General features: G+C 50.8%; 2 protein-coding genes and 1 long non-coding RNA gene across 5 annotated transcripts in view; 2 read left to right on the top strand and 1 right to left on the bottom strand.

Annotated features, from left to right (window-relative positions):
- Nucleotides 1–3,763, bottom strand: part of TBC1D2B (TBC1 domain family member 2B) — a 90,106-nt gene extending 86,343 nt beyond the window's left edge. For 2 of the 3 annotated variants that reach the window (XM_055088161.1, XM_007103470.4), the window contains exon 1: nucleotides 3,389–3,763. In XM_055088161.1, the coding sequence (XP_054944136.1) occupies nucleotides 3,389–3,745 (357 nt within the window). In that variant the 5' untranslated portion in view covers nucleotides 3,746–3,763. The remainder of the gene's footprint in view (nucleotides 1–3,388) is intronic. The other variant, XM_007103471.3, reaches the window with a different exon arrangement.
- Nucleotides 3,764–9,937: 6,174 nt separating this feature from the next.
- LOC102977863 (uncharacterized) lies at nucleotides 9,938–13,673 on the top strand. The gene is made up of 3 exons (XR_447474.4): nucleotides 9,938–10,035; nucleotides 10,825–10,939; nucleotides 13,167–13,673. It is a non-coding gene; the product is annotated as an uncharacterized lncRNA (long non-coding RNA).
- A 640-nt stretch (nucleotides 13,674–14,313) lies between these two features.
- On the top strand, nucleotides 14,314–23,375 carry SH2D7 (SH2 domain containing 7). The gene is made up of 6 exons (XM_007103474.2): nucleotides 14,314–14,489; nucleotides 15,819–15,908; nucleotides 18,842–19,011; nucleotides 19,303–19,511; nucleotides 21,207–21,869; nucleotides 23,325–23,375. Exons 1-6 carry the CDS (start codon nucleotides 14,314–14,316, stop codon nucleotides 23,373–23,375), a joined length of 1,359 nt encoding a protein of 452 aa, XP_007103536.1.
- The last annotated feature ends 1,606 nt before the right edge of the window (nucleotides 23,376–24,981 follow it).

Here is a 24,981-nt window from a genome sequence, read left to right as displayed (position 1 = left end):
GAAAAAAAAAAAAAGGGAGACTTGTCAAAACTGATAATAGAATTAGGGAGACTTGTCAAAACTGATAATAGAATTAGATACTTGGCATTTTGGACACTCACTGTTCCCAGAGTCTCTACTAGCCAAGAGCATCTGAGTCTATCTTCAAGATCTCAGACAAATCACATCCCCTCTCCAGCCTCCATTCCCTCATCTGTAAAATAAGGCCCACATCCCTGAGTTTATGAATAGAAAAGTCTACCAAGAAATTCCAATATCAGCTTTCATTAAGACTCAAGCAGTAAAACATTTTGGAAAACTTCAACAAAACCACAGCTCCTCCAGAGAAGGCAGAAAGTCACTTTAAAATAAGAACCATATAATACAATAAGCAAACTGCTGATTTTTTTTTCTTTTTAACCCGTCAAAAGAAATGGTATCTATAAAATTATATACAACTAGCTGAAGCTTGAGCAGGGTTTAATCCTCACTAACCTACAATCCCCCTTAGAAATCAGGGTCTGCCCTACCGCTGAGCAGCCCTAAAGGGAAGCATTAAAGCTTATGGGAGTCAGTTATTAGATCTGAAAGGTGAAAAGGAAGATAAATTGCTAATTTCCACTTTTACCACCATAAAATTTTTACTCCCACAATTCAGAAGGAATTACTGTACAATAAAATTCATCCTTCTTGGGGCTTCCCTGGTGGAGCAGTGGTTAAGAATCCGCCTGCCAATGCAGGGGACACGGGTTCGAGCCCTGGTCCGGGAAGATCCCACATGCCGCGGAGCAACTAAGCCCATGCGCCACAACTACTGAGCCTGCGCTCCAGAGCCCGCAAGCCACGACTACTGAGCACACACACGACAACTACTGAAGCCCACGCACCTAGAGCCCGTGCTCCACGACAAGAGAAGCCACCACAATGAGAAGCCCGCTCGCCGCAACTAGAGAAAGCCCCCACGCAACAACGAAGACACAACGCAGCCAAAAATAAAATAAATAAAATAAATTTAGAAATTAAAAAATTTAAATTTAAAAAATCCTTCTTAAAACACACCCCTACTCTGAAACCTTACATTTTGACTGCTCCCTTCCTTTGAAAAGGCTTGCCTGTGTTTCCATTTCCATTGCTTTTATAAAGCAAACCCTTTGTCTCGGGCATGCTGTCTTATTCTGTGACTAATTCAACTTTACATACCAAAATATTCCACAGTCAGTAACCTACATGAAAATCAATTTCCTTTTTTTTAAAGAAATATTCTGAACATACAAAAAGATAGATAGAATAATATAACAAACACCACCCAGTGCTAGAAATAAAACACTGCAAAGACACTAGAACCCCTCTGAGCACCCATTCCCACTCACGTTCCCCTCTCTTCCCAAGTGGGAACCACCATCCTGAATCCAGGGCTCATCACGCCCACACAGCTCTCCCACTCCCCATGCAGCATATGTGTTTGCATGATCTTCTTAGTCTTTACATAAATGGTACCTCTGTATGCAATCAATCTGCAACTTTGTTTTTCTTTCTCAATTTTATGTTTATGAGAGTCATCCATGTTGACACCTATAGCTCTCATTCCTTTATGTTCACTGCTGCATAATATTCCATTATATGAATGTACTACATAATTGGCCAAAGACACTACTTGTTGTTTCATATGGCTGCCATGTAATGCCTACTCTGTGCCAGCTATTTTCCAGAATTCTCAAAACTAACCAACAAGGAAGGTAAGATTCCCATTAGACTGAAGAGGAAACTGGGACAGAGAGGTGGTATAGTTTGCTCAACACCTGTGAGTGGCAGATTCAGGCCGCAAGTTCAAGTCAATCCAACTCTAAAGCCACACTCCTGACACTGCACCTTGTAGCCTCACTTAGGTAGATACCTCCAGAATTCAAAAAATTTTAATGAAAAACCTGATGGAGGGCTCCAAAGTCATTTGAGAAAATCTGAAACAGGATGCTCTATTTTCTGTTTTAACAAACAATTCCACAGGAAATTCAGCTGTACACAGGGACAGTCCATATATACAGTGAGGACAAGCCTTTCTTTGGCAAAAGTCCCTGTGTACTCGCTCAGATCACTCCCAAGTGTATACAAATGCTTTCTAAGTAAGCCCGAGTTGAACTGCAACTCTACTTGGCTTCCTTTGGAGAAAAAGGCTGTCTGCACCCACTTAAAGAAGGGATGGAAGAGCCTAAAAGAACACAATAATCAGACTCTGCCTGAAACAGCAAGAACTGAGCTGACAAAGCTCTAAAAACGACCTGGGGAGCAGCTCCAACTGTTGCTGGCTTCGGAGATCCTGGGAACAGCCCTGTGCTCACAAGGCCAAGGGCGTCAGGCTCAGCCCACTCTGCTCTCCACTTGGCCAGCTTTGCAGAGAGTTTGCATACATCCCAGCCCAGCCCTGCTGCTCTGGAGAAAGCCCAGCTTGTAATACGGAAGAGAAGCGAGAGAGAGGAGTGAGGGTGGAGGCTCACAGGAACCAGGCAGGGAAGGAGGCTGGGAGAGAGACCCAACTCCAGGCCAGGGCCCAGACGCCCAGGTGCTGGAAGCAGGAGGGCCCCTAGGAGATGATGGGACCCCCCAAGGACAGGGAAGGCTTCTCAGCACCAGGATCAGGACTTCTGACTCTAGTACCATGCTTCTACACACTGTGTAGAAAAAAGATTATGGAAGCCTCAAACGGGCAAGGCAGAACTGGTTGAAGCAAACGTTTCCCTCCTCTCCCAGCCAAAATACGGAGCAAGCAGTCTCTGCTGCTTACTGTCTGTGTGACCTTAGCTGGAGTGTCTCTGCCCACTCTGGAGGAGACTGCAGTGGATTATCTTTAAGGGCCCTGCCAACTCTTACTCTCTCGGTCTATAGCCCTGAATGCAGTTACACTTAGGAGAGATCAGAGTATATTTCATGTAATTCCAACACCCCCACGAAGTAGATACTACTGCTATCCCCATTTTACAGAAGAGGCAACTGAAGAGGGTAATAACTTACCCAAGGGCAGGAAGCCTACAGTAATGAACGCCTGGGAGGGTTACACAGGACATCCACAGGAGAGGGGTGGGGAGGGGAAGGGAGGTGGACAGAGAAGGGCCCGAGGCAAGACACAGAGGGAGATAACGGGTCAAGGGACTGAGTAGCCCCCAGCCACTCTGGCCTAAACCCACGTAAAGGGCTTGAGATGGGGACGGGGACAGAGTCTGAAGAAGAAGTGGGCAAAGAAAGGCAGAAGGGCTTTAGAGAAAGGAGGGTATGCAAAAAGTTCGATGGTCGGAGGAGCTAGGCTGAGCTGGGCATCGGGGGCAGCCCCAGAGGCTAGGCAGGAGGAGCAGGGGAAGGGCGTGTGTGGGCGGGCTCCCGGGAGGCAGGTGCGGGGCTGCGGGGCGCGCTGTCCCACCTTGAGCACCGTGACGGCTCCCGCGCTGTGCACCTGGAAGTGAGCGGGCGTCTCCGCGCCGGGCTCGGCCGCCTCGTCGGGGCCCGTGTAGCTGAAGCAGGCGTCCGCGATGTCCAGGTGGCCGAGGGGCTGCGCGTCCTGCGGGTTCTTGAAATAGTAGAGGTAGCAGCGGCGCGCGTCGAACACGAACCAGCGGCTGCGGTAGCCGCGCAGCGGGCCCTTGCCCGACAGCTTCTGCAGGTAGCCGCACAGCCGCGCTGGCTCCCGCCCCGGCCCTACCCCAGGCTCCACCGCGGCCCCCGGGGCCGCGCCCTCACCACTGCTACCCTCCTCCGCCCGGGCCCCGGGCCCCAACATCGCCAGCCCGCACTCCAACCACCAGCGCCGCGGCCCCCAGCGCCTCGACGCCGCCGCTGAGCCCCCTCCCTTCAACCCCGCCGCTCCGCACGGCTGGCGGGCGCGCAAAGCAGCCTGGGACTTGTAGTCCCGCCCCCGCCCGCCCCCGGGAGCGCCGGCCCTCACCCGGCGGGGCGGTCTCGCAGGCGCCCCAGAGGCTGGTCTGGAAGAGTCATCCCTGCCCTCTGTTCCTTTGTGTAACCTGGGGCTCAAAAACTTGCGCTGCCGGGCTGAAACATTGTTCTATTTCTTTATGGGAGTGTGGGTTACTGGGAACATGCATTTCTCAAAATTCATCAGGGGTCCCCTTAAAACTGTACATTTCACTCTATGTAAATTATACCTCACTACAAAACTTTATTTTTAAATCTTTGCCCTGCCAGATTCACAGGCTAGTATTACAAAAATGAGAGAGCCTATTGCTTGGCGCTGAGTGGGTGCTCAGTAAATGTTTATAGAATGTGTGAATGAAAGCCAAAGCACTTCCCACCTCTCCAGACCTCAGTTAGTTCACCGATTTCAACAAATATTTACTGAATGCCTTCTATGTGCCAGGTACAGTTCCAGACACTGGAGGACACAGCAGTGAACAAGCCAATCACTTCCCTGCCCTCATGGAGATAATAGTCTAGTAAGGGAGAGAGATAATACAAACTACATAAAGAAGACAGATAAATATATAGTGTTGTATACACGCTGTGATGAAATTTTAAAAAGGACTACCACTTAAATAGCATGTATTACTTACCAGTGCTTTATATATTAACTCATTTGAATTCTCACAATAACTTCAACAGGCAAGTGCCATTGTTTCACAATAAAGCAAAGTAAGAGGATGGGGGGATGTAGGGCAGGAGTGGCAGGCTACGTTCCAGAGGGTCAGGGAGGCCCCTCTGAGGAGGCGACATGCAGCAGAGACCTGGATGATGTGAGGGAATGAGCCGTGGAAAGATGTGGGGGAGAAGCAAATACAAAAGTTCACTTTACTTGAAGAAAAAAGGGAGGTCATAGCTACGTTTGTGAAAGGGCCAAATCAAAACAATATCTCATCTTCGTTTTGCATGTTTTTACACAGACTCACTAACAGACGCAGGTGGAAAATCGAGCATTCTGAAATGGACAGGGATACCAAATTAGACTGCTTACTTGGAGACAGGTAGCAAGAATGAGATTACCCCGCCAGCCAACCAGCTACGGGCTCTATGTTAGCTGCCACATGACCACCCCTTTCCCCAGGGTCCGTCAAGAATCTGGCTAGCTGGCCACAGCAAGGACACCTCTACCTTAGTGCCCTTTGGTTCTCTTTGAGTGCAGACTGATGGAATTTGTCTCCTAGCTCTGCCACTAACCAGAGGTGTGACTTTAGGCAAGTTATTTTACCTCTCTGAGCCTCAGTCTCTTCATCTATAAAATGGGGACAGTATAAGTAGCTACTTCATACCATTGTTCTTGTAAGGATTACAAGATCATGTAAAAGTGCTTACATAGTAAGCACTCAGTATATCAATTATTATTATTATACAGTTAGCATCGATGTCCTTTGAAATCAGCAAGTTCGGAGAGGGGGCTCTAGCAGCCCCAACACATGGGAGGCCAGAGAATGCACTGCAGGGATGGAATGGACCACCCTCAGGAGTGAGGGAACCATGTTTAATTTGGGCCTTGCCATGGGCAAGAGGGGCTGTGATTAATTGGCTTGTGGGGAAGGCAGCCAGGGTGGGATGTGACCAGGAAATCCTATGGAAAGGGGAAGAGCTGGGAGAACTGAGACTACAGTACACAGCTACACACGGGAGGTATACGGGAGGCCGCAGGGCGGGAGTGGGATACAGCCCACCTCCGCCCTCAGCTCTGTCAGTGAGTTGTGCAAAAGTAGGGGTGACCAGAGACTGTCGACCGAGAGGACAGAACTAAGCCCTGTGGGGTATCTGGTAGAGGCAGATACCTGCTAGGCAGGAGGAAGGCATCCTTCACAGGTGGCAGGAGTGAGCCCCCCACCCTGGGCAAGAGTTTGGCCTGGCTGGCCGGGTCTGGGCAGATGGTACTAGACAAGAGACCTTTGCCGTTCCTCCCAGAGCTGGTGTCTGTGCTTCTCAGTGGGCAAGCTGGCCTCGAGCCTGACCCTCCTGCACTTGAACTTCCACTCTCTCCCTGTTATTTTAACATGCTCGCAGGCCCTGCCCTCTTCCTTATGGAGACCACACCCCATATCATATCAAACATATTAAAATGCTCCACTTCCCATAATAAACATAATTTTTGCTCTGAAAATGTTTGAAGAAATTTCTAGAATTATGCTCTGGATAGTATCTGACTACGAGGAATTCATTTTAATTTACATTTGGCTACCATATCTTGGCAGTCATCATGTCTATTGGGAATCCTGGCTGAGTGAGAATAAAACCCAACCTATAAATTGTTTTCAAAGGGAGTGACATTTTTATGATAACTATGAAGTTGACATAATGTTACACTTTGTAGACATTTAATGAAATACTTATTAATTTTGATTTTCCTCTTTTTCTTGGGTTTTGCAGCCAATATCCCTTTCTTAGGCTGCAAACATTTCCTAGGCCCCTTGAAAGCTGGCAGACCCAGGTGCTGGACCTACACTATCTATTGATAAAAACTCTATATCTAAACTCTCCTGGCCCTTTGCCAGGCTCTGGCCAGGCCCAGAATGTGGCATTCTGAGGAGGCTGCTCAGCCACAAGCCCAGAGACCCCAATGAGAAAGGCAAAGTGTGGAGGCCTCAAAGCTGGTGGCAACATCTCAGCAGGGCCTCTGGAGGGTCCCACGTCCCTGCAGAGCCAAGCAGAAGAGGCCCAAGGCTCCAGGACAGACCCCAACACCCTCTGGATCCTCCAGACTTCTCCCAGGCCCTCCTGCCCTGCCAGTTCTCTCCTGGCCACCCTAGGATGCTGGTTATTTCATGAGCAAATCCTGCATTGTCTCACCCCCCATTCCTAAAGCTACAAGCTGAAGGGGGCTGGACAGTGAACCTTCATCTCGTCTCTCTTAACACCTCTCTCCAACTTTATTTTGGACAAATTTTTATATTTTAGGTAAAATGCTAAACAAATGCAGCTTCGGTTTCCACCCTGTACTAACCAGATCACCCCCGTCCAGGCCCTCCTACATGGACCTTCTGGGCTTGCCCCTGGTGGTTCCTAATTCCTTGACACCCTTCTTTGATGGCTTATTGACATTTTGCAGTTTCCAAAGTCTCTTAGATTAAAGGTAAAGGTCAATGTCCTGTGGTCAGACGCCAGCTTAACACAGCCTGCTTGCTTCCCCCATGTCCAGTATGGGTGAGCTTGGTGCCAGAGGGTCTGCCCTGCCTGCTCATGTGAGCCCCTGCCCCCTCGAGCCTCTCAGAAACCAGCGACCAGAAGGAAATGGCCAACCTAGGAGGAAGTGGCTGCTGTTTACTAAAAAGAGGAAATTTGAGCAGTGAACTTGGTCCCACATGGCCAGCCTCTGGGTGAACCCCAGGGAACACAGAGCCAGTGACTCATCCTAGTCCAGTTTCCCCAGAGAAGGACAGGATGAGAGGCCTCTGAGGAAGCACCCAGCCACATTGCCTTTGCATCTCTCAGACCCCAGGGGACAGAGCTGGCTAAGACACCAACCTGCCACAGGAGGAGCCCACAATCCCGTGGGGAGCCCAGAGAGGAATGTAGACCTTACCACCTGATATGCTGTGTGTCCTTCGGTGTGTCTGTGCCCTCTCTGGGCTGCAGTTTCCCACCTATTCCACGAGGGAATGGATGGCAAGGTGATCTCCAAGAGCCCTGCCCCACCTGCTCTGAAATGTATCAGTGGCATGAGGCACAGCTGTGAGGGCCTGTGGTCATTCTCCCTATAACTCCCCAGACCAGCAGAGGCTCTGTTTTTTGAGCCTCCATGCTCAAAGGTCTCTTGATTCTTCCAGCCATTACAACCGACCTAACCCTTCCCTTCAGACCGAGAGGACAGAACTAAGCCCTGTGGGGTATCTGGTAGAGGCAGATACCTGCTAGGCAGGAGGAAGGCATCCTTCACAGGTGGCAGGAGTGAGCCCCCCACCCTGGGCAAGAGTTTGGCCTGGCTGGCCGGGTCTGGGCAGATGGTACTAGACAAGAGACCTTTGCCGTTCCTCCCAGAGCTGGTGTCTGTGCTTCTCAGTGGGCAAGCTGGCCTCGAGCCTGACCCTCCTGCACTTGAACTTCCACTCTCTCCCTGTTATTTTAACATGCTCGCAGGCCCTGCCCTCTTCCTTATGGAGACCACACCCCATATCATATCAAACATATTAAAATGCTCATCCTGCAGGCCTGGCAGCCCACTCTGGTCAGTGCAAGCATTACCACTTTGCATCTTCCCCGGCCCTGCTGGAGAAGCTGCCCTAACCATCCTGCCACACACAGATGGCACCAATGGAGGCCTTCTGTGCCTGAGGCAGAGGGTACTGGCAGAGCTGGCTCTGTTTTCTGGGGGTGGGGGGGGACACAGTGCAAACTTGGTGGGGCCTTGCTCAACCCGGAGCACATCTGGAGGAAGTTGGCCTGGATGGGTAGGGAACTAGAGTTCATGGGGCAAGGCTGGTGTACTGGAGCTGTGAATGGGCGGAGCACTGGAGGGTGGGAGAGGGAACAGGGAGAGTCAGACCATCTTCAGAGCAGAGGCTGCACTGACCAGGGTGAACAGCTCCCACAGGGAGACCCCACCACCACCAGGGAGAGGGCTGTCCATGTGCTTCCACACAGCCCTGCACCATGCTGCCTGCCATCTGGCAGTTGGGCGGGACGGTTTTCCAAATAAAGGAGGGGCTGTGTGACATTAGGTGGATGTCAGGTGGACATTAGGTGGTTGCCTCAGTTTCCTCATCTATAGAATGGGGCATAATAATAGCATTTACCTCCTAGAGCTGTTGTGAGGCTTAAACGAGATAACAAATGCAAAGCATTTGACACAGCCCCTGATGGGTGGTAAGGCCTCAGAATGGTAGCTGATTCATTTAGTAAACATCCCCAGACCCTCCTTTTTGCCTCCGCCTGGTGTTGAGTGATGCTGAAACTCCGAAAAGGAGTGGGCCTGGCCCCTGCCTCAGGAAGCTCTTGGTCTAGGCAGGTGGGGGAGCTTCAGACAGGGGAGCCCCCCAAGGGAACCCTCTCGGCCTAGATTTGCCGTCTCCAGCTTCCAGGAGGCCTCATTTCCCTACCAAATTGGCAGGCAAATCTACACACCTATGGTTCTCTTTCCTGGAAGGAAGGCATCTGGGGTGCTGGGCAAGCTCCCAGCCCCAGGACCAGGTAGCCAGGGCTCAGATAGGTAGAGGCTTGGGTGCCCCTGGGAGCTGATGGGGGGTGGAAGGCTTGCAGGGGCTGCATGCAAGGCCCGCATAGGGGTTAGGGAAAGCCACATTGCCCAGGGAGCAGGTGAGAACTGGACCCCAGGGGAGGCAATGGGACTGTAGCTGCAGAGGCCCTGTCCTTTCTGGTCACCGTCCTGTTTCTGGGCCTGGCACTGTGCCCAGGACACTGTAAGCACTTCTGCCTTCCCCACTCACCTTTCCCAGGGGCCCTCTTGCCGTCCCCTTCCCAGGATCCCCATCCCTCAGCAAACTTGAGCTCAGATTCTTCCTCCCTTCTCACACAAGTGCTAGGACTGCAGCCTCCACTGTGAGGCCCAGCCTGGGAGGTGGGGGCATTTTCATGGAAGTCTTGAAGAGATGCTGTTCTAATGATAGAAGTTTAGACATCATCCTGGTTGGGTAAAGGGGTTTCCAAAGGAGTTTAAAAGGTGCTCGTGCAAGCAAAGCAATAAGGAGACAAGACCTTGGAGGGAAGGTCCCAGAAGGCAGTCAGGATGTGATAATGGGCAGTGAGGAGACCCAGAAAGAGCCAATCTTGGAGTGAAGAGGAGAATGTTTTAAGATTTGTATTTTGAAGTTTGAATATATTGACAAAATATTTATTAATTTTGATTCAGGGCATTCTTTAGGTACTTATAGAATTTGAGTAGCAAGGAAAGGAGCCCCAGGCAGGGGAGATGTCAAGAGCAAATTCATGGAAGGCAGATGCAGCATATTTACTAGGAACCGGGGTGGGACACCCAGGTTCTGGTCCCATCCCTGCCACTGACTTAATCTTTGTCTCAAGCAGGCCATTTCCAGTCCTGAGTCTCAGTTTTCCATCTCTACAATGTGGACAAATGGAGACAGTAATGCTACCTCGTCTACCTGTTATAAAGAGGAAAGGCAATCATATGTATGTATTTGAAGTGTTTGGCACATGATAGGGGCTCAACATCGTTATAGATCTACTGTGGGTCTCCATTTCCCAGCTGTGAAGTGAGGGGAGGGGAGATGGGGACAGGACTAAGGGAGGGGCAGCCACAGCTGTCCAAGCTGTCAGGTGTGCCAGGACCTGTGGCAGCCATCTGGCCTCCAAGAAACTATAGAACAAGAGTTCCAACATATGGTTCTTGGCCCCTGATCTTCCCTACGGGCCCTAAACTGATCCCTACATACCCGTCCCTTCTTTAGTTCTCATGAGCAGACAGCATGCAATTCTGTAGATTTTCATTTTTGCATGGGACTCAGAACTACTCACTGGTGAGGCCAGATAATCTATAGAGAAATAAATTTACGTCTTGTTCTTGCTGCTAAAACTGAGAGGTACACCTGACGGGGGAGCGCCTCTGATCTGAGGGGTGGGTTCCCTTTCCTCCGGGGTTGTCAGGAGCCCACAGTCCCAGAGCAGAGGTATTCTGTGGAGTAGGTGGGGCTGGCAGTGTTCTTAAGACCTTGGTAGGTCCAAGGCACTCTTGCTTTTGGAGTCTGCATCTCACTATGTAGCAAATAAATAAATGAATAAATTTAATGACACATCCACATTTGAAATTTTAAAATTATATACAACATAATATTAATATTTTATATTATATATAATTATAGTATTAATTAACATTACATATGTATATTATATATGACATAATATTCTATATATCTTATGTATAATACTATATATAATTTTTCTTTACTTTGAACTTTTTAGAAATGATTACTTTTATGATTTTCCTTTGGAATGATGTGGCTTTGAGAATTCATTTAATTGACAATTGGTAACAATCTGTTGGCAGTTTTCCTGAACACTTGGGGATTCTTGTGAGGTAAGACAATCTGACCTCCAAACCATTTTCAGATATGATGAAACTTTTATGAATACTAAGTGAAGCTGATGCAACAATATATTGTATAGACATTTTTTTTTTTTTTTTTTTTGCGGTACCTGGGCCTCTCACTGCTGTGGCCACTCCCGTTGCGAAGCACAGGCTCCGGACGCGCAGGCTCAGCTGCCATGGCTCACGGGCCCAGCCGCTCCGCAGCATGTGGGATCCTCCCGGACCGGGCACGAACCCGTGTCCCCTGCATCGGCAGGCGGACTCTCAACCACTACGCCACCAGGGAAGCCCCACAGAGCTCTCTTGAAGCCTGCAAACCTGGCTTCAACCCCTCCTCACCCCCATTTCCTCTGAGTATAAAAATAGACTCTCCTTTATCTGCCTGACCTTGTAATCTTCACATCTGTCCTGCAGCCATCCTGGGCTCCCCCTTCCAGTACACAAAGCCTTTGTCTTCTTATGCAAATGACCAGGTTCTGCTCATAAAAGTGCCTTCCAGTACACAAAGGCTTTGTCTTCTTATGCAAATGGCCAGGTTCTGCTCATAAAAGTGCCCCACCTAAAAGGGAGGTGGAGAGAGAACACCTCATGGAAAATTATAGAAACACATTTCTTTGTATTTGAATACCTCCAAGACCTCATGTTGGCAGCAAACCAACTCTGGGTCAGACCCCAGCTTCCCTGGCCTTTTTAGGGCCATGGACCTCTTTTGTATCTGGTAAAGCTCATGAACTTTTTCTCAGAATAATATTTTTAAATGCACGAAATAAAATACATAGAATTACAGTGGAAGTCAATCATATTGAAATAAGGTTATCTAAATATCTGTGATGTAGTAATACGATGTGCTTCTTTATTAGCATGTTAAATATCAAGATCCAGCTTTGGGTCTAATTATTATAATCTTGGGGTAATGAGCAAAATCAATATCTCAGGATGTCTGCAGCAGCTGTAATGTGATATGAAAATATCTGTGATTTCCTTTGGTGACAAAGTCACAGGTGCTACGAACACTAATAAGATTTGTTCTCTGCACTCGCTATGGAAGGAAATGCTGAATTTCAGTTAGAGATTGGGGAAGATAAAGATGTAATCCACTCCTACTCCTCCCCCACTCCATATTAGGAAATTCCAGTCCTTTCTAGTTTGGCCCTGGGATTTCCATTATGACCCCAGTATATCCCTGACTTACATCTGTGACAGGAAGACCATTTCGCAAGTATGTGAATCCCTCTCGGTGTCCCCTGGCTGGAGTTGATTCCTCTCCGTCAAGACTGGAAATTGTTTCTAAAAGTGATGTTCCCGGTAGCTGACCCTCGGGAACACTTGCTGTGTGCCCGTGGGCCTGTCCCTGTGTGAAGAACATGACCTGCAGTATTTCACTCCATCGACAGGTGAGGCAAGTAGATGCCCTGCAACCCTTTTCACAGAGGTGGAAAATGAGTCTCAAAGACAGGGAATAAGCTGTCCAGGTTGAGGTTGCAGGTATGCCTCATGGCCTGACCTTTCCTCTAAATCATACATATCACACACTTGCCATTGGTATTTTTATTTTGATTTGAGAATGACCATGATGAAATTATAATAATAATAGTAATAACAAAAATAGTTACCAATAGGGGAGGACCCACTGTATTTCAGAGTCATTACATCATCATCATGAGTAATAGCTAATGCTGATAGCTTATGTTCCAAACTCTGTTCTGAAGACTTAACACATTTTACCTTCCAAACAACAGGTCATGTTCTTCCTCCCTGTTTCAAAGATGATGACACTGAAGACCAGAAAAATTAAGTCATTTGCTCAAGGGCCCATAGCTGGTGAGCTGGAACTGGAACCAAAGAAATATGGCTGTAGCATCCTCATTTTTTACAAATGAGCTGTTTTGTTGAAGTAGAACATATACATAGAAAAATGCATAGATCATGAGCGCAGAGCTCAATGAATTTTCACAAAGTGAACACACTCATCTAACACACCACCCAGATCAGGAAATAGAACATGATCAGCACCTAGCAGCTCCTCACCCCTTCCTGGTCATACACTCCTGAAGGTAAACACTATCCTAACTTCTATTGGCATTGGTCAGTTCTGCCTCTTTTGGAATTTATATATATGTTCCCTCATTCTTAACCATTATGCTATCTCGTTTACTTGTCATAATGACCCTAGAGTCTAGAAAGTAGCTTTTTGAAAATTATTCCCATTCTACAGATGGAGAAATTGAGCTATCTGCAACCACTTAGAAACTGCCTTGAGGCCTGTGCCAGTGTGATGGAAGCGGAATTCTAACCCAGGTCCTTGGGGTTGACTGTTTGCAACATCCGCCGCCTCACTGTCAACCGAGCCTGGATTTCTGCTGTGAAACTCGGAAACACATAAGAGATTCAGGGACGTTTGCGTGAACAAATATCCTGGGCCCTAACTGGTGCAGTGCTTCCTCTCAAAAGCCTTATGGCAGCCCTTCTAGGGGACCCATCTACTTCAAAGGGCTCTTCCTCCAGCCACGTGAGCTTCTGGGTTGCTTTTCAGAATCTCCAGCAGAGTCCCACCTCATAGTCTTTGTACTTGCTCTTCCCTCTACTGGGAGCAGCCTCTCTTCCCCCAGGTACCTGCCTGGCATTCTCTTTCACTGTTCCAGTGGCACCTCCTGGGCAAGGCTTTCCCCAACCCTGACTCCCTACCTGACCCCCTATCTAAATAACACAATCCATGCCCTCTTCTTCCTCTCCCTTTTTCTTGGAGTGCTATTACACTTGACCCCATATTCTATGTATGTATTTGTTTATTATCTGTCTCCTGCCATTAGAACATATGTGCCATGAGGCAAAATGCTGTTTTGGTTGCTGCTTTTTTCCCAGGGCCCAGATGTACGTGGCACACAGTAGACAATAAATCTTGAGTGGAAAGAGGAATTAATCAGCACAGAACTTCACCAGGATACAAGTGGCCGCCATGAAGGAAGGATAAGTAGAATTTAAATTCACCACTTTGCTAACAGTGGCGGTGCCTGGACTTTAGCCAGAGTCTGGTCTTTAGCTGAGACAAAGACCGGAGGTTGGGCGAAGGGGCCAAACCCAGTGGGGCAGCTCATCTGCTAGCCAGGAAGTCAGGGATCCCTCTCCTGCCTCTCTCTGACTGCTAATGTGACCCTCCCCCAATGTCCCCATACAGCCAAGGTGCCCCGCCTCAGAGCATCAGAGAGGAGAACCAGCCGTATATTGTCAGAGGTGACAATAGGGCTCCTGTGTGCCGCGGGTGGTTGGAGAGGGCATGGACTCAGGCAAATGAGCCGGGGTGCCCACAGATATAGAGGCATACGGGTGGTCCGGGCTCTGCTTCCACATCAGTGCTTACCAGAATGGAGGGCCACCTGAGGCAGCTCAGCCTGGTCAGGGGGCCCGAGGGGGCCGGGGACAGCCAGGCCCTGGCTGAGCTGCAGGAGCTGGCCCTGATGTGGTTCACGGAGACGCAGGCCCCCCTCATTCTGCAGAATGGAGCCCTGCCCCCCTGGTTTCACGGATTCATCACCCGCAAGTAAGGCTGCCCCTGTCCACGTGCCCAGAGTGGCCCCTAGCCCCCCAGGGCCGAGGGGCTAGCCCCTTTCCCTGGGCTAGGTGGGGACCCCAGGAAGCGGTGGGTGGGGGAACAGACTGAGGAATGCCGAGTTCTCTGATAGCCGCTTCTGTGGGCAAAGTGGGCGAAGGCAGTGGCCCCGGCTCTGAGTGTAGGGCTGGGATGGCTGGGGCTGTCAGGCTGCCGGAGAAACAGAGTGGGGCAGGCTGGAGCAGGATGCGTTCAGAACAGCTCCAGATAAACTGATGAATTACTAGGGGGACTGTTTCATTCATCATCCAAACCAGAGCACTGTTAGTAAGAGGACTTAACTAGGAGAACTGTTCTAAGTGGGGACTCTCCCAGGCGAACCTGGATATACAGTTACTCTAGGAATAAGGGCCAAGATGTGGAGGCTGGCTTTCTGACTGGGCTGGATCTCCAAGCTGCCAAAGCACTAGCCGAAGGAATGACAAATGCAGCCACTCATTAGGTCCTCCTGGCCCAGCACCTGGCATTGAAGCAGGCACAGCTTCACGGGCATTGACGTGTGCTGTAACACAGGGCCCTCTGCTCTGTTGAAATTCTTACTTTTTGAGTAAGGGGCTCCAGGTTTTCATTTAGTACTGACCCCTGCAAAATTTGTAGCTGGTCCCGCATAGAGCAGGCACTCAGCAAGTATTTGGTGAATCAGTGGGTGAGGAAATGTCTGGTCTACGTACTGCCAAACCAGAAGACAGCTGGAATTTCCACCATGCCTCCAAAATCCTTGACATCATTTAGAACTATCCGTAGCTGCCTGAAGCTGAAGGGGACATGCAAGGGAGGGGGATGAGAACCTATGAGTTGCCATTGTGGTCAGGCTCCAGACATACCAACGCCTTCTCCCTGCAGAAACTACTGTGTAGTACACATCCTGCACAACTGTACACAGCAGTCCTGAGGCAAGGATCCCACAAACCTAAAAATCTCCAGCTATATGGATTCCTTCTTGCTGCAGGGACATTCAGGTGGAGAGGGTCAGTGGCTATTGTGCCTGCTGGTGAGGCAGTAGTGGGGGGGGTGTGTGTGTGTGTATGTGACCTCAGGATTCCAACCCAGCCAGCCCCAGACTGAGTCTTGAGTTTGCTTGACTGAACCCAGACCGACCACAGAACCAGACGAAAGTCTGAGGGAGTTCTCTATAAAGGGTTGGAGATCTGTGCACTGGGTCTGGGGCATGGCTGGCAGGGACTCTGAGGCTGGTCTAAGTCAGGCTGCTCCTGCTGCTGTGGGGACCCAGCCCCAGCTAATGGCACGTCCTCTGCCCAGGCAGACAGAGCAGCTGCTCAGGGACAAAGCTCTTGGCTCCTTCCTCATCCGCCTCAGCGACCGGGCCACCGGCTACATCTTGTCCTACAGGTAAGAAAGGAAGCCCTCTGCAAAGGGCAGGCAGGCTCTGGCTCCATAAGCCAGACTTGCAGATAAGCTTGGAATCTCCACCAGCCCACACTGCTGGGCTTTCCCTGGGCCCTGACTCCCTCACTCCCTCACTCCCTCAGTCATCCGTCCATGTCCATCAGACATTTTCTGAGCAGCACTGGCCATATACTAGGATGAAGCACCCACCTTCAAGGGGGTGAGTTGGTGGGGGGCAGGGGAGAACCTCCTCCTGATGGGAGGCTGGGGAAGGCTTCACAGAGGTGGATTTTGAGCACAGGATAGAAGGAAGAACAGAAACTTTCTGGGCAGAAAAGGAGGTGTGATTGGGGTTTAGGAAGGCATTTCCAATAGATTGAACTGCATATGCGAAAGAACAGAGACAGGGCAGACTAAGGTGTTGGGAGCCACAAGTTGCCAGGTGCAGAAGGACACATGGTTCCAGTGGAACAATGCCTGGAGAGGAAGGCTGAGGGCAGCTCAGGATGGCCTTGGATGCCTGGTTATGTCTGTAGACAGTGAAGGGTCATATGGTCAGACTTAGGTTTTGCAAGGATACTTCAGGCAGCCTATGGAAGGAGGACTCAATGGAGAAGAGGAGACAAGATGGTCAGGATGAAATCAGAGGTGGCGACGTCACAGACAGTCCCAAGGGTAGGTTGGGTGGGGGAAGGCAGAAAAAGGAAGAAGTTCCCTCCCCTACCCCTAGTTAGGGAGGGAGGGAGGCTGGGGCTCCAGGGCAAATCTCAAAGGCCTCAGATTCAGATTCAAAATTATCATCTGTTCAGATTGCCCCAGTTCAAAATCCTGCTCTTGAGCAAGTCACTTTGCCTCTCCACACCTACATTTCCTCATCTGTAAAATGGGAATATTGCATAGGATTGTTGAATGGGTTTGATGAGTTTATACCTTTAAAAGTGCTTGGTACAGTGTCCGGAACATAGTAAATAAATGTTAGTCATCATTAAAATAGTTATTGTTATTCTATGTGCCAGGTATGGTCCTCAGCACTTTGAAATATACAAACTCAGCAGTTTTCAAATGTCTTTTCAGCATCAGGGCTTTTTTTTTTCAAACATGATCTTTGGTGGAGTGCCAGCTTATTAAAGAGATCAAAGTGGGGCTGCACAAAGATATACAAATAGCCCAGTGGAATCCAGAAACAGTCCCCCACATTTGGTTACCTGATTTGCAACAGAGGTGCCACTGTAATTCAGCGGGGGGGAGGAGTATGGGGAGGCTGGTTTTTTCAATAAGTGGTACAGGAGCAATTGGATATCCAAACGGAAAAAAATGACCCCCACCTCACACCATACACAAAAATTAATTCTAGATGGTTCACAGACCCAAGTGAGAAAAGCGAAAGAAAACACAGGAAAAGAAAACATAGGAAATATTCTTCATGACTTTGAGACAGGCAAAGATTTCTTAAATGAGACACAAGAGTACTGACCATAAAAGAGAAGGTTAACAAATTGGATTTCTTTAAAATTAAGAACTTTTGTTAATCAGAAGATACCATTCAGTGAATAAAAGGACAAGCCGTAGTACTGGAGAGGTTTTGTATTGTAATACATACACCTAATAAAAGACTCTTATTCAGAATATATGAAGAACTCTTGCAAATCAATAAGACAAAGATGACACAGGCAAAATAAAGGCACTTCCTAAAAGAGGGTCCAGAAGGACAGTGAGCATACTGGTGTTCAGCAGCTTTAGCAATCAGGGAAATAGAAACTAAAACCACAATGAATGGCTACAGTGGAAAGACAGAGGCTACCTAATAGTTGGTGAAGATGCAGAGCAACTGTAACTCTCATACCTGGCAATGATTTTAGAAAACAACGCGGCATAATCTACTAAAGCTAAACATACGTGTATCCCTCACCCAATTCTCCTTCCTGGGATATTCTCAATAGCAATGAATACATATATTCAGCAAAAGCCATGTACGAGAATGTTCAGAGCAGCTTTATTTATAATTGCCCAGATGTGGAAATAATCTAAATGTCCATCAGCAGAATGGATAAATTGTGGATTTTTTAATTAAATGGAATACTACCTATCGATGGGGGGAAAAAAAGAAGCTAATGCTACTTGGACATGAATCTATCTCAAAGATATAATGTTGCATGAAAGAAGCCAGACACAAAAAAGAAATACTGTATGATTCCATTTAGGTGAAGTTCCATAACAAGCAAAACTGATCTATGGTGATGGGAGTCAGAGTGGTGGCTACGTTTGACTGGAAGGGGCCACGAGGGAGTCTTCTGGGGAGCTGGAAAACGTTTTGTTCTGCTCTAAGCGGTGGTTACATGGGAATGTTCATATGTGGAAATTCATAGAGCTGCACACATTGGACGTGTGCACTTCACTGTGTTTACATTACTCTTCCATAAAAAGGGAAAGTGAAGAGGGTGGGACTTTACAGGCTGGAGCAGAGACAGGAGCTGGAACTCCATCTTTTCGGCCTGGCCGGGATTTGGGGGAGATGAGTAAGGCTGAGTTGTGCAAGTGTGGGCTGGACCTCATCTTTAAGCCTTAGATATTTGGCTCATCAAGGATATCTTGGTATTAATTTTGATTTTCTAAAATATTGCATTATTAGTTATCTTGATTACTGAGTTTTGTGGCATCCCTTTAAATTTGCACCCATGCTCCAAGCTGAGTGCCTCACTCCCCCTTACCCCGGCCCTGGCCCTTTCCTCGCTGACTGACGTGCGGGGGCGGGGTGCGCGTTGAAAAACCGCTCCCTATCACCTGCAAGGCTGGGTTTGCTGGATGTCAAGTTCCACTTTACAGAGGAACACGTCAAGGCCCAAGTGGGCAGCACGGCCCCGGGTCAGCTCCGGTCCTGGGCTAAGGCAGGGCTGCCGGTTGTCAGCAGCCCCAGGCCACAAGTGCTTGTGTTGCAGGGGCAGTGACCGCTGCCGGCATTTTGTCATCAACCAGCTCCCAAACCGGCGCTACCTCGTCTCAGGGGACACCCAGAGCCACGGCACCCTGGCCGAGCTCGTGCGCCATTACCAGGAGGTGCAGTTTGAGCCCTTCGGGGAGACCCTGGCTGCTGCCTGCCCCCGGGTAGGTACCTCTCTTCCCCAGGGGGCAGGGGGGTGGGGCAGGGTGCCCAGGCCAGGGGTGTCCACCACTTGACCACATGCCTTTCCTTGCCTTCCCTCTTTCCTGCCACCCAGGGGCACTCAGTGCAGGGTCATGGTCCCTATTTGAGAAGGGGAGATGGAGGAAGCATTCTACCTGAGGTCAGGGACCTGGTGGGAATGTTTCAATCTCTGGCCAGCAGTCTCTGGCAGGAGGCTAGAGGCCGGCCAGGGGTGTATGACCACACACCTGCTGTGTCCCCACCGCCTCCAGCTAGAGGACAGTGATCTATATGACGCCATCACCCTGGGCCTCCATCAGACCAAACTGGGCCTGGAAAACCCGCCTGCTGCAGTGTCCCCCACGGTGGTCCCAGACAAGGCTGCCAGCCCCCGCCCCTCTCCAAAGCCCCAGGTCTCCTTCCTCTACAAAAAGAAGAGCCTGGATGCAAGTCCCTGGAACCTCCCCAAGGAAGAAAGCATGGAGGTGAGGAGGATTCTGGGCTACCCAGAGTCAAGGTTGCTAGACCAGGAATGTGGGTGCCACGTCCACCATCAGACCCGGAGAGGCCACACTGGCCAGCCCCTCAGGCTGCGGAGGGTGAGTGCCAGGCCCAGAGAGGAGTGGCCCAGCTTGGAATTACCCAGTGTTTCACCCATGCTGTGGCCTGCCTCTGCCTGGTGGATTTGGTTCAAACCTTGGCTTGGCCTTTCTAGCTGAGTGACTTTGGACAAGTCACATAACCTCTCTGAGCCTCAGTTTACCAATCTTGAGGTTCCTGTGAGGCTTGAATGAGGGAATGGATATGAAATGTCAGAAAAATCCCTTTGTAAACTGTAGAGTGGGATGCCTGTGAGTCAGTACTTTATTTTCCTCCACAGCAACTCACAGGAGGGACTCACGGAGATTTTTCTTTCTTTTTTTTTTTTTTCTGTATGCGGGCCTCTCACTGTTGTGGCCTCTCCCGTTGGGGGGACTTTATTTTCCTCCACAGCAACTCACAGGAGGGACTCACGGAGATTTTTCTTTCTTTTTTTTTTTTTTTCTGTATGCGGGCCTCTCACTGTTGTGGCCTCTCCCGTTGAGGAGCACAGGCTCCGGAAGCGCAGGCCCAGCGGCCATGGCCCACGGGCCCAGCCGCTCCGCGGCACGTGGGATCCTCCTGGACCGGGGCACGAACCTGCGTCCCCTGCATCGGCAGGCGGACTCCCAACCACTGCGCCACCCGGGAAGCCCGATTTTTCTTAATATATATCAGATCACAGCGAGGGCTTCTCCTCATGTTTAAAATAAAATCTGAAATCTTCACCAGGGTCCACAAGAGCCTCACCAGGCGCCCTGCTACCTGTCCCCCTTCTTCACTTTTCTCTAACCTCATTGGCCTTTGGATCTCCCTTGAACACATCAACCTTGTTCCCACCTCAGGGCCCTTGCTCTTACTGTACCCACTGCCTGGAATGCTTTTCCCACCAGACACCTGCATGGCTTCTACTCTCACTACATTCCATTCTCTGCTTAAATGTCATTTCCTCAGAGAGGACCACCTATAGAAAATATCCCCTCTCCTACCAGCCATTCTCCCTATCCCATTACTCTGCTTTGTTCTTTTTCATAGTACTGACCATGAGCTGACAGTATATTATCTTGTGATGTATTATTGTATCATATATTACATCAACCACATTAAACTATACAACAGAGCAGTATGTTGCCCATCTCCAGGTTAGAATGTAAACTCCCAAGAGGTGGTCTTGCTCATCATAGAGCCCTTGGCACCTAGGACGGTGTCTACACAGTGCTTACTAAATATTTGTTGAATAAATACACAGTTGATGGACTTGGGGGTGGACCATTCTGAAGGGGAAGGGAGCAGTGAGTGGGTGAGCTCAGGGGGCTCTGAGGGACCACCACTCCGGAGAGGAGAGGAGCAGGGCAGGACGATCTTGGGTGGGAGGTAGATTTCATGACCCCTGGCCTTGAATGCCAACATAAGGACCATACCCAGAGTCCTAGAGCATGAAGCTGGCAGGGACCCCGAATGTCAACCAACCCCTGCATGAAACAGTCAGGTAAACTGAGCCCAAGACAAGGGGCCTCAGCTTCTCTGAGAGACCTGCAGTTTACCAGAAGGCAACTTAGTGACAGGGTAACCTCTAAGAGGTTCTGTCGTTCTCTCCCCAGGCCCCCGTCAAGGTGCCTCCCCTCCCGGAGAGGAGTGCTTCCCTTCTGGACGAGTCTTTTGGAGGTCCCAACAACATCATCTATGCAGACCTGAGAAAGATGAACCAGGCACGGCTAGGCCGGGGCACAGATGTGTCTGGCAGGCAAGGGCCAGTTCCAGCCAGCAGCCAGGCCTGCTCCCCAGGCAAGGAGGCCCTGAGGAGACTCTCAGATGGAAGCCAGAACAAGCCTGATGGCCCGGGACCTGCCCTCTCTGGGGTGAGCCCAGACCAGGGCCCTAGAGTGTCTCCCACTTCTTGGGGCCTTCTCCTGCCCCCCAGTTCTGAGGCTCTAGGATCCTCAGCTGCTACCTGGAGTCAGGGGTCTCCAAAACTGAGCCGTTCTGCAGACATCTATGAGCTCATCCGGGCAGAAGGCCTCCCAGAGGAGGCCAGGGATGTGCCAGACCAAGAAGGCAGCACTACCTACGAGCAGATCACAGTCTGCTGGGGTGGCCCAGCCAGGCCCCCCTATCCTGGAGCAAGTCCCACATATAGCAAGCTTTCAGGATCCACAGACTGTGGCTATGAGAGGATATTGGGGGCCCCGGAGCTCCCAGAGCCCAGGAACACCTATGAACAAATCCCGGCAGCCAGGAGGAAGGAGACTGGACGGACACATAAGGTGGGCTCCATGGGTGGGGTGGTAGGAGGGACCTGTGGCCCTCAGGCATGGGCAGGTCAGGTCACTGCCACTGCCCAGAACTTTCCAGCCCTAACTTCTGCTTAGAGATGGTGGGAGGCAGATGTTAGGTTTGGATGTAAGATGGAGGCTTCCAGGCCCTTCTGATGTCTTTCTCTGTGGCAGACTAGGACTCCTGTCCCTCCCTCTTGGCCACTGCAAGTGTCTCAGAGCCTCAGAGAGGTGGACAAGGGCCCTGGCTCCAGGTCTGACTTGCCTTGGCCCTTTCCATGGCTCAGCCACTCCCTAGCCACGTGGCTTTGGGCAAGATAGTTTCCCCCGCAACTAAGATTGCCAGATTTAGCAAGATAAAATACAAGACACCCAGTTAATTTGAATTTCAGATAAACAATGAGTAATTTTTTTAAGCATAACTATGTCTCCAATAGTGCAATTATTCCTCATTTATCTGAAGTTCAAATTTAAGCGGGCATCCTGTATTCTTATTTAGCATCTACCCAGGATCTCCATTTCCTCATCTGTAAAATGGGCTGGTCCTATGGCTGTGTCCAGGGGTGGCTGCCCAGGAGGTGAAGCTAGACATCCTTATGTGCTCAGGACACAGCCCAGAGATGGCTGTCAGTGAGCAGCTGTTATTCCTGGGGATTTCTGATAAGAAAGGAGAAAAGGGGAAGCAGGGAGCAGGAGAGCAGAGGGAGGTGGTCAGGATTCCCAGGGAGGCAGAGGAACCCTCCTGGGCCCTCAGCCCCAGCGTACTTGCCTATGCCTGGAGCCGATAAGCTGGGAAAGCCCGCTCCCCGAGGGCACAGCCTCAGACCTCGGGCATGGGCAGACCTCCTCTTCCTCTTGAACAGCAAAACCCCAAGCTCCCAGCTGAAAGGCCTTCACCAGAAGCTCTGCCAGCTCCTCCCGCAGGGCAGGGCTGTGCCCACGCACCCCAGGACAGGGAGCTCGCCTGGTGCAAGGCTGCCTCTGAGGTCCTGATGCCCGGGACCACAGATCCTGCCTGCAGACAGCCCCTCTAAGAACCACAGAAGCCACAACCCATGTCTGCTCTTCCTCTAGCTGCAAAGTCCTTCCGGTCCCTGGTGGCACCATGTACATCCCCACCCCCATTCTACCTAGGGCATGGCTGGGGCAGACAGCGCTGGGGTTGGGGACCCCAGGGGACCCAGTGAGGGAACGGGGGACTTGGCCTTTCTTCTCCACTCTCCCCTAGCCTCCTTAGCCAGAGAGGGTGAATCCTTCATCCAAACCAGAGGGCTGGAGTGGAATTTCTGGCACTGCGAGGGGCGGTGGAGCAACTATCAATATTCCAACCTGGCCTTTCTCTGGCCTTAAGCCCCAGCCCCCAGTTGCTGCCAAGGGATGCTCTGAGCCTGGCTCTCCCCTCCCTGTCCAGGGACCCAGGCTCTAGCATCTTTTCCCTCCTTGCAGCCTGACAAGCTCCGGAGGCTCTTCTTCACAGACAAGAAGCACAAATCCTGAGGAGGCCTGGCTTTCTGAAGCTCACCAGCGGGTTTCCCGGTATCTGGGCTATGCCAGGGCTTACTGGGAAGCTCTCAGCTTGCTTGAAGGCACCCCTTGCACCCTCAGATCGAACCAGCCTGCTCTGGAACAAGGCTCCGAGACAGCCTAGGGGACAGGATGGGAGGGGACCTTCCAGCTGCCTGCAGCTCACGGCTGTGTCCTGCTTCCCCAGTGCCTCCCACCCATCCAGAGGAAATCAAGGCCCGAGAGGAGTGGGGACTGGCCAAAGGCCACCCGCATTTCCAGGATGAGCAGGCTGGGCCTGGACGGATTGACCGTGCTGACCTCCCACCACTGAACACTTACTGAGCGTGGGGCAGGCCCTGTGGCAGCGCTGGCATTTTCCTAACTGGCTGAGTGATGTCATTCAGTTGCTCTTGAGACCAAAACCAGTCCCACTCCTCGTGGCCCCATCAGCAGAAAGGAGGGAGGGCCCAGGGCCACATCCCAGCTCCTGCCCCAGGGGGGCTGGGGCAAGAAACCAGGGAAGTAGCAGTAAAGCCCCGGCCTCGGAGGTGATGGTTCTGACCCTGGGGCACCTGGGCTCCCAGGGACCATCCCCTCAGCCCCTCTCTGCCCCCACCTTCATCCCAGCCTCATAATGCAAGCTGGGCAGACCCTAGTCTGACCCTTTTTGCTGCAGATCGGGGAGACGGAGACCCGGAGAGGAGCAGCCACCTGCCAGCCAGTCAGCCTGGGCATCGCTGGTCCGTTTCTGGAGCCAGCCAGTGGGTACCTGCTGGCGTCCCTATCAGACCAGGTCACCCTCATCTGCCCTGTGCCTCCAGCCAGCCTTGGCCTTTAGGGGTGGCTCTCAGACCCCTCCCATGAGACCCAGACCCCACCTGGTGGCCCTTAGGCCTTGCCCAGACATCAGCTCTACACACGGGGCCCTCAGGCCTCTCACTACAGCCATTCCCTCAGGTCAGCCTGGTTCCTCTGAGTCCCCTTCCCTCAGGATCCTTCCTTCCCCTTCCCTTGGGATCCCACTCCCCCTTATACCCATGTGTCCCCACCTCCATAAGGGTGAGCAACTGGGCTGCTGCCCCCTGCCCCCAGGCAACTAACCCTCCCCAGAGAGAACAACGCAGCCCCCCTCAGGCCCCCTCCCTGGGCAGAGTTGGCTCAGTTCACATCTGTGGGGAAAACCTACCCACAGCAGCCTCTTGGCTATGCAGCATCTCCCTCTGAGAAATGGGGCTCTAAGAGTCCCTACCTCCCAGGGGGGTTGTAGGGACTAAGAGTTAATCAGCAGCCTGCTCAAGACTGTACAGTTGGTCACCCCTCCTAAGGCAGGCCCAAGCCTGGCTGGCCGCCTGGGTCAGCCTGGGCGCTGCTGGGCAGTTTTTGGAGCCAGCCAGTGGGCGCTTGCTGGCCATCCCTATGTGATCTGGTCACCCTGTACCTGACACATGGTTCGTACTCCATAAATCTTCACCGGAATGACTATCACTATGAGGGAAATGGAAACGGTTTTCACCCAACATCTCTTCATGGTGCTCACTCGAAGATTTGGGGCACAGATGTGTCTTCCCCTCAAGGACATAAGCACTGAAATAAAAGT

Source organism: Physeter macrocephalus, chromosome 11, assembly GCF_002837175.3.
Source record: "Physeter macrocephalus isolate SW-GA chromosome 11, ASM283717v5, whole genome shotgun sequence".
Taxonomy (NCBI): domain Eukaryota; kingdom Metazoa; phylum Chordata; class Mammalia; order Artiodactyla; family Physeteridae; genus Physeter; species Physeter macrocephalus.
The sequence above is the reverse complement of the archived record's forward strand: the minus strand, read 5'-3'. Positions and strand labels throughout refer to the sequence as shown.

Coding starts and splice junctions, on each gene's coding strand:
- SH2D7 (XM_007103474.2), top strand. CDS start 14,314: ATGGAGGGCCACCTGAGGCAGCTCAGCCTGGTCAGGGGGCCCGAGGGG. Junction 14,490..15,818: donor CACGGATTCATCACCCGCAA/GTAAGGCTGCCC, acceptor TCCTCTGCCCAG/GCAGACAGAGCAGCTGCTCA. Junction 21,870..23,324: donor AGACTGGACGGACACATAAG/GTGGGCTCCATG, acceptor CCCTCCTTGCAG/CCTGACAAGCTCCGGAGGCT.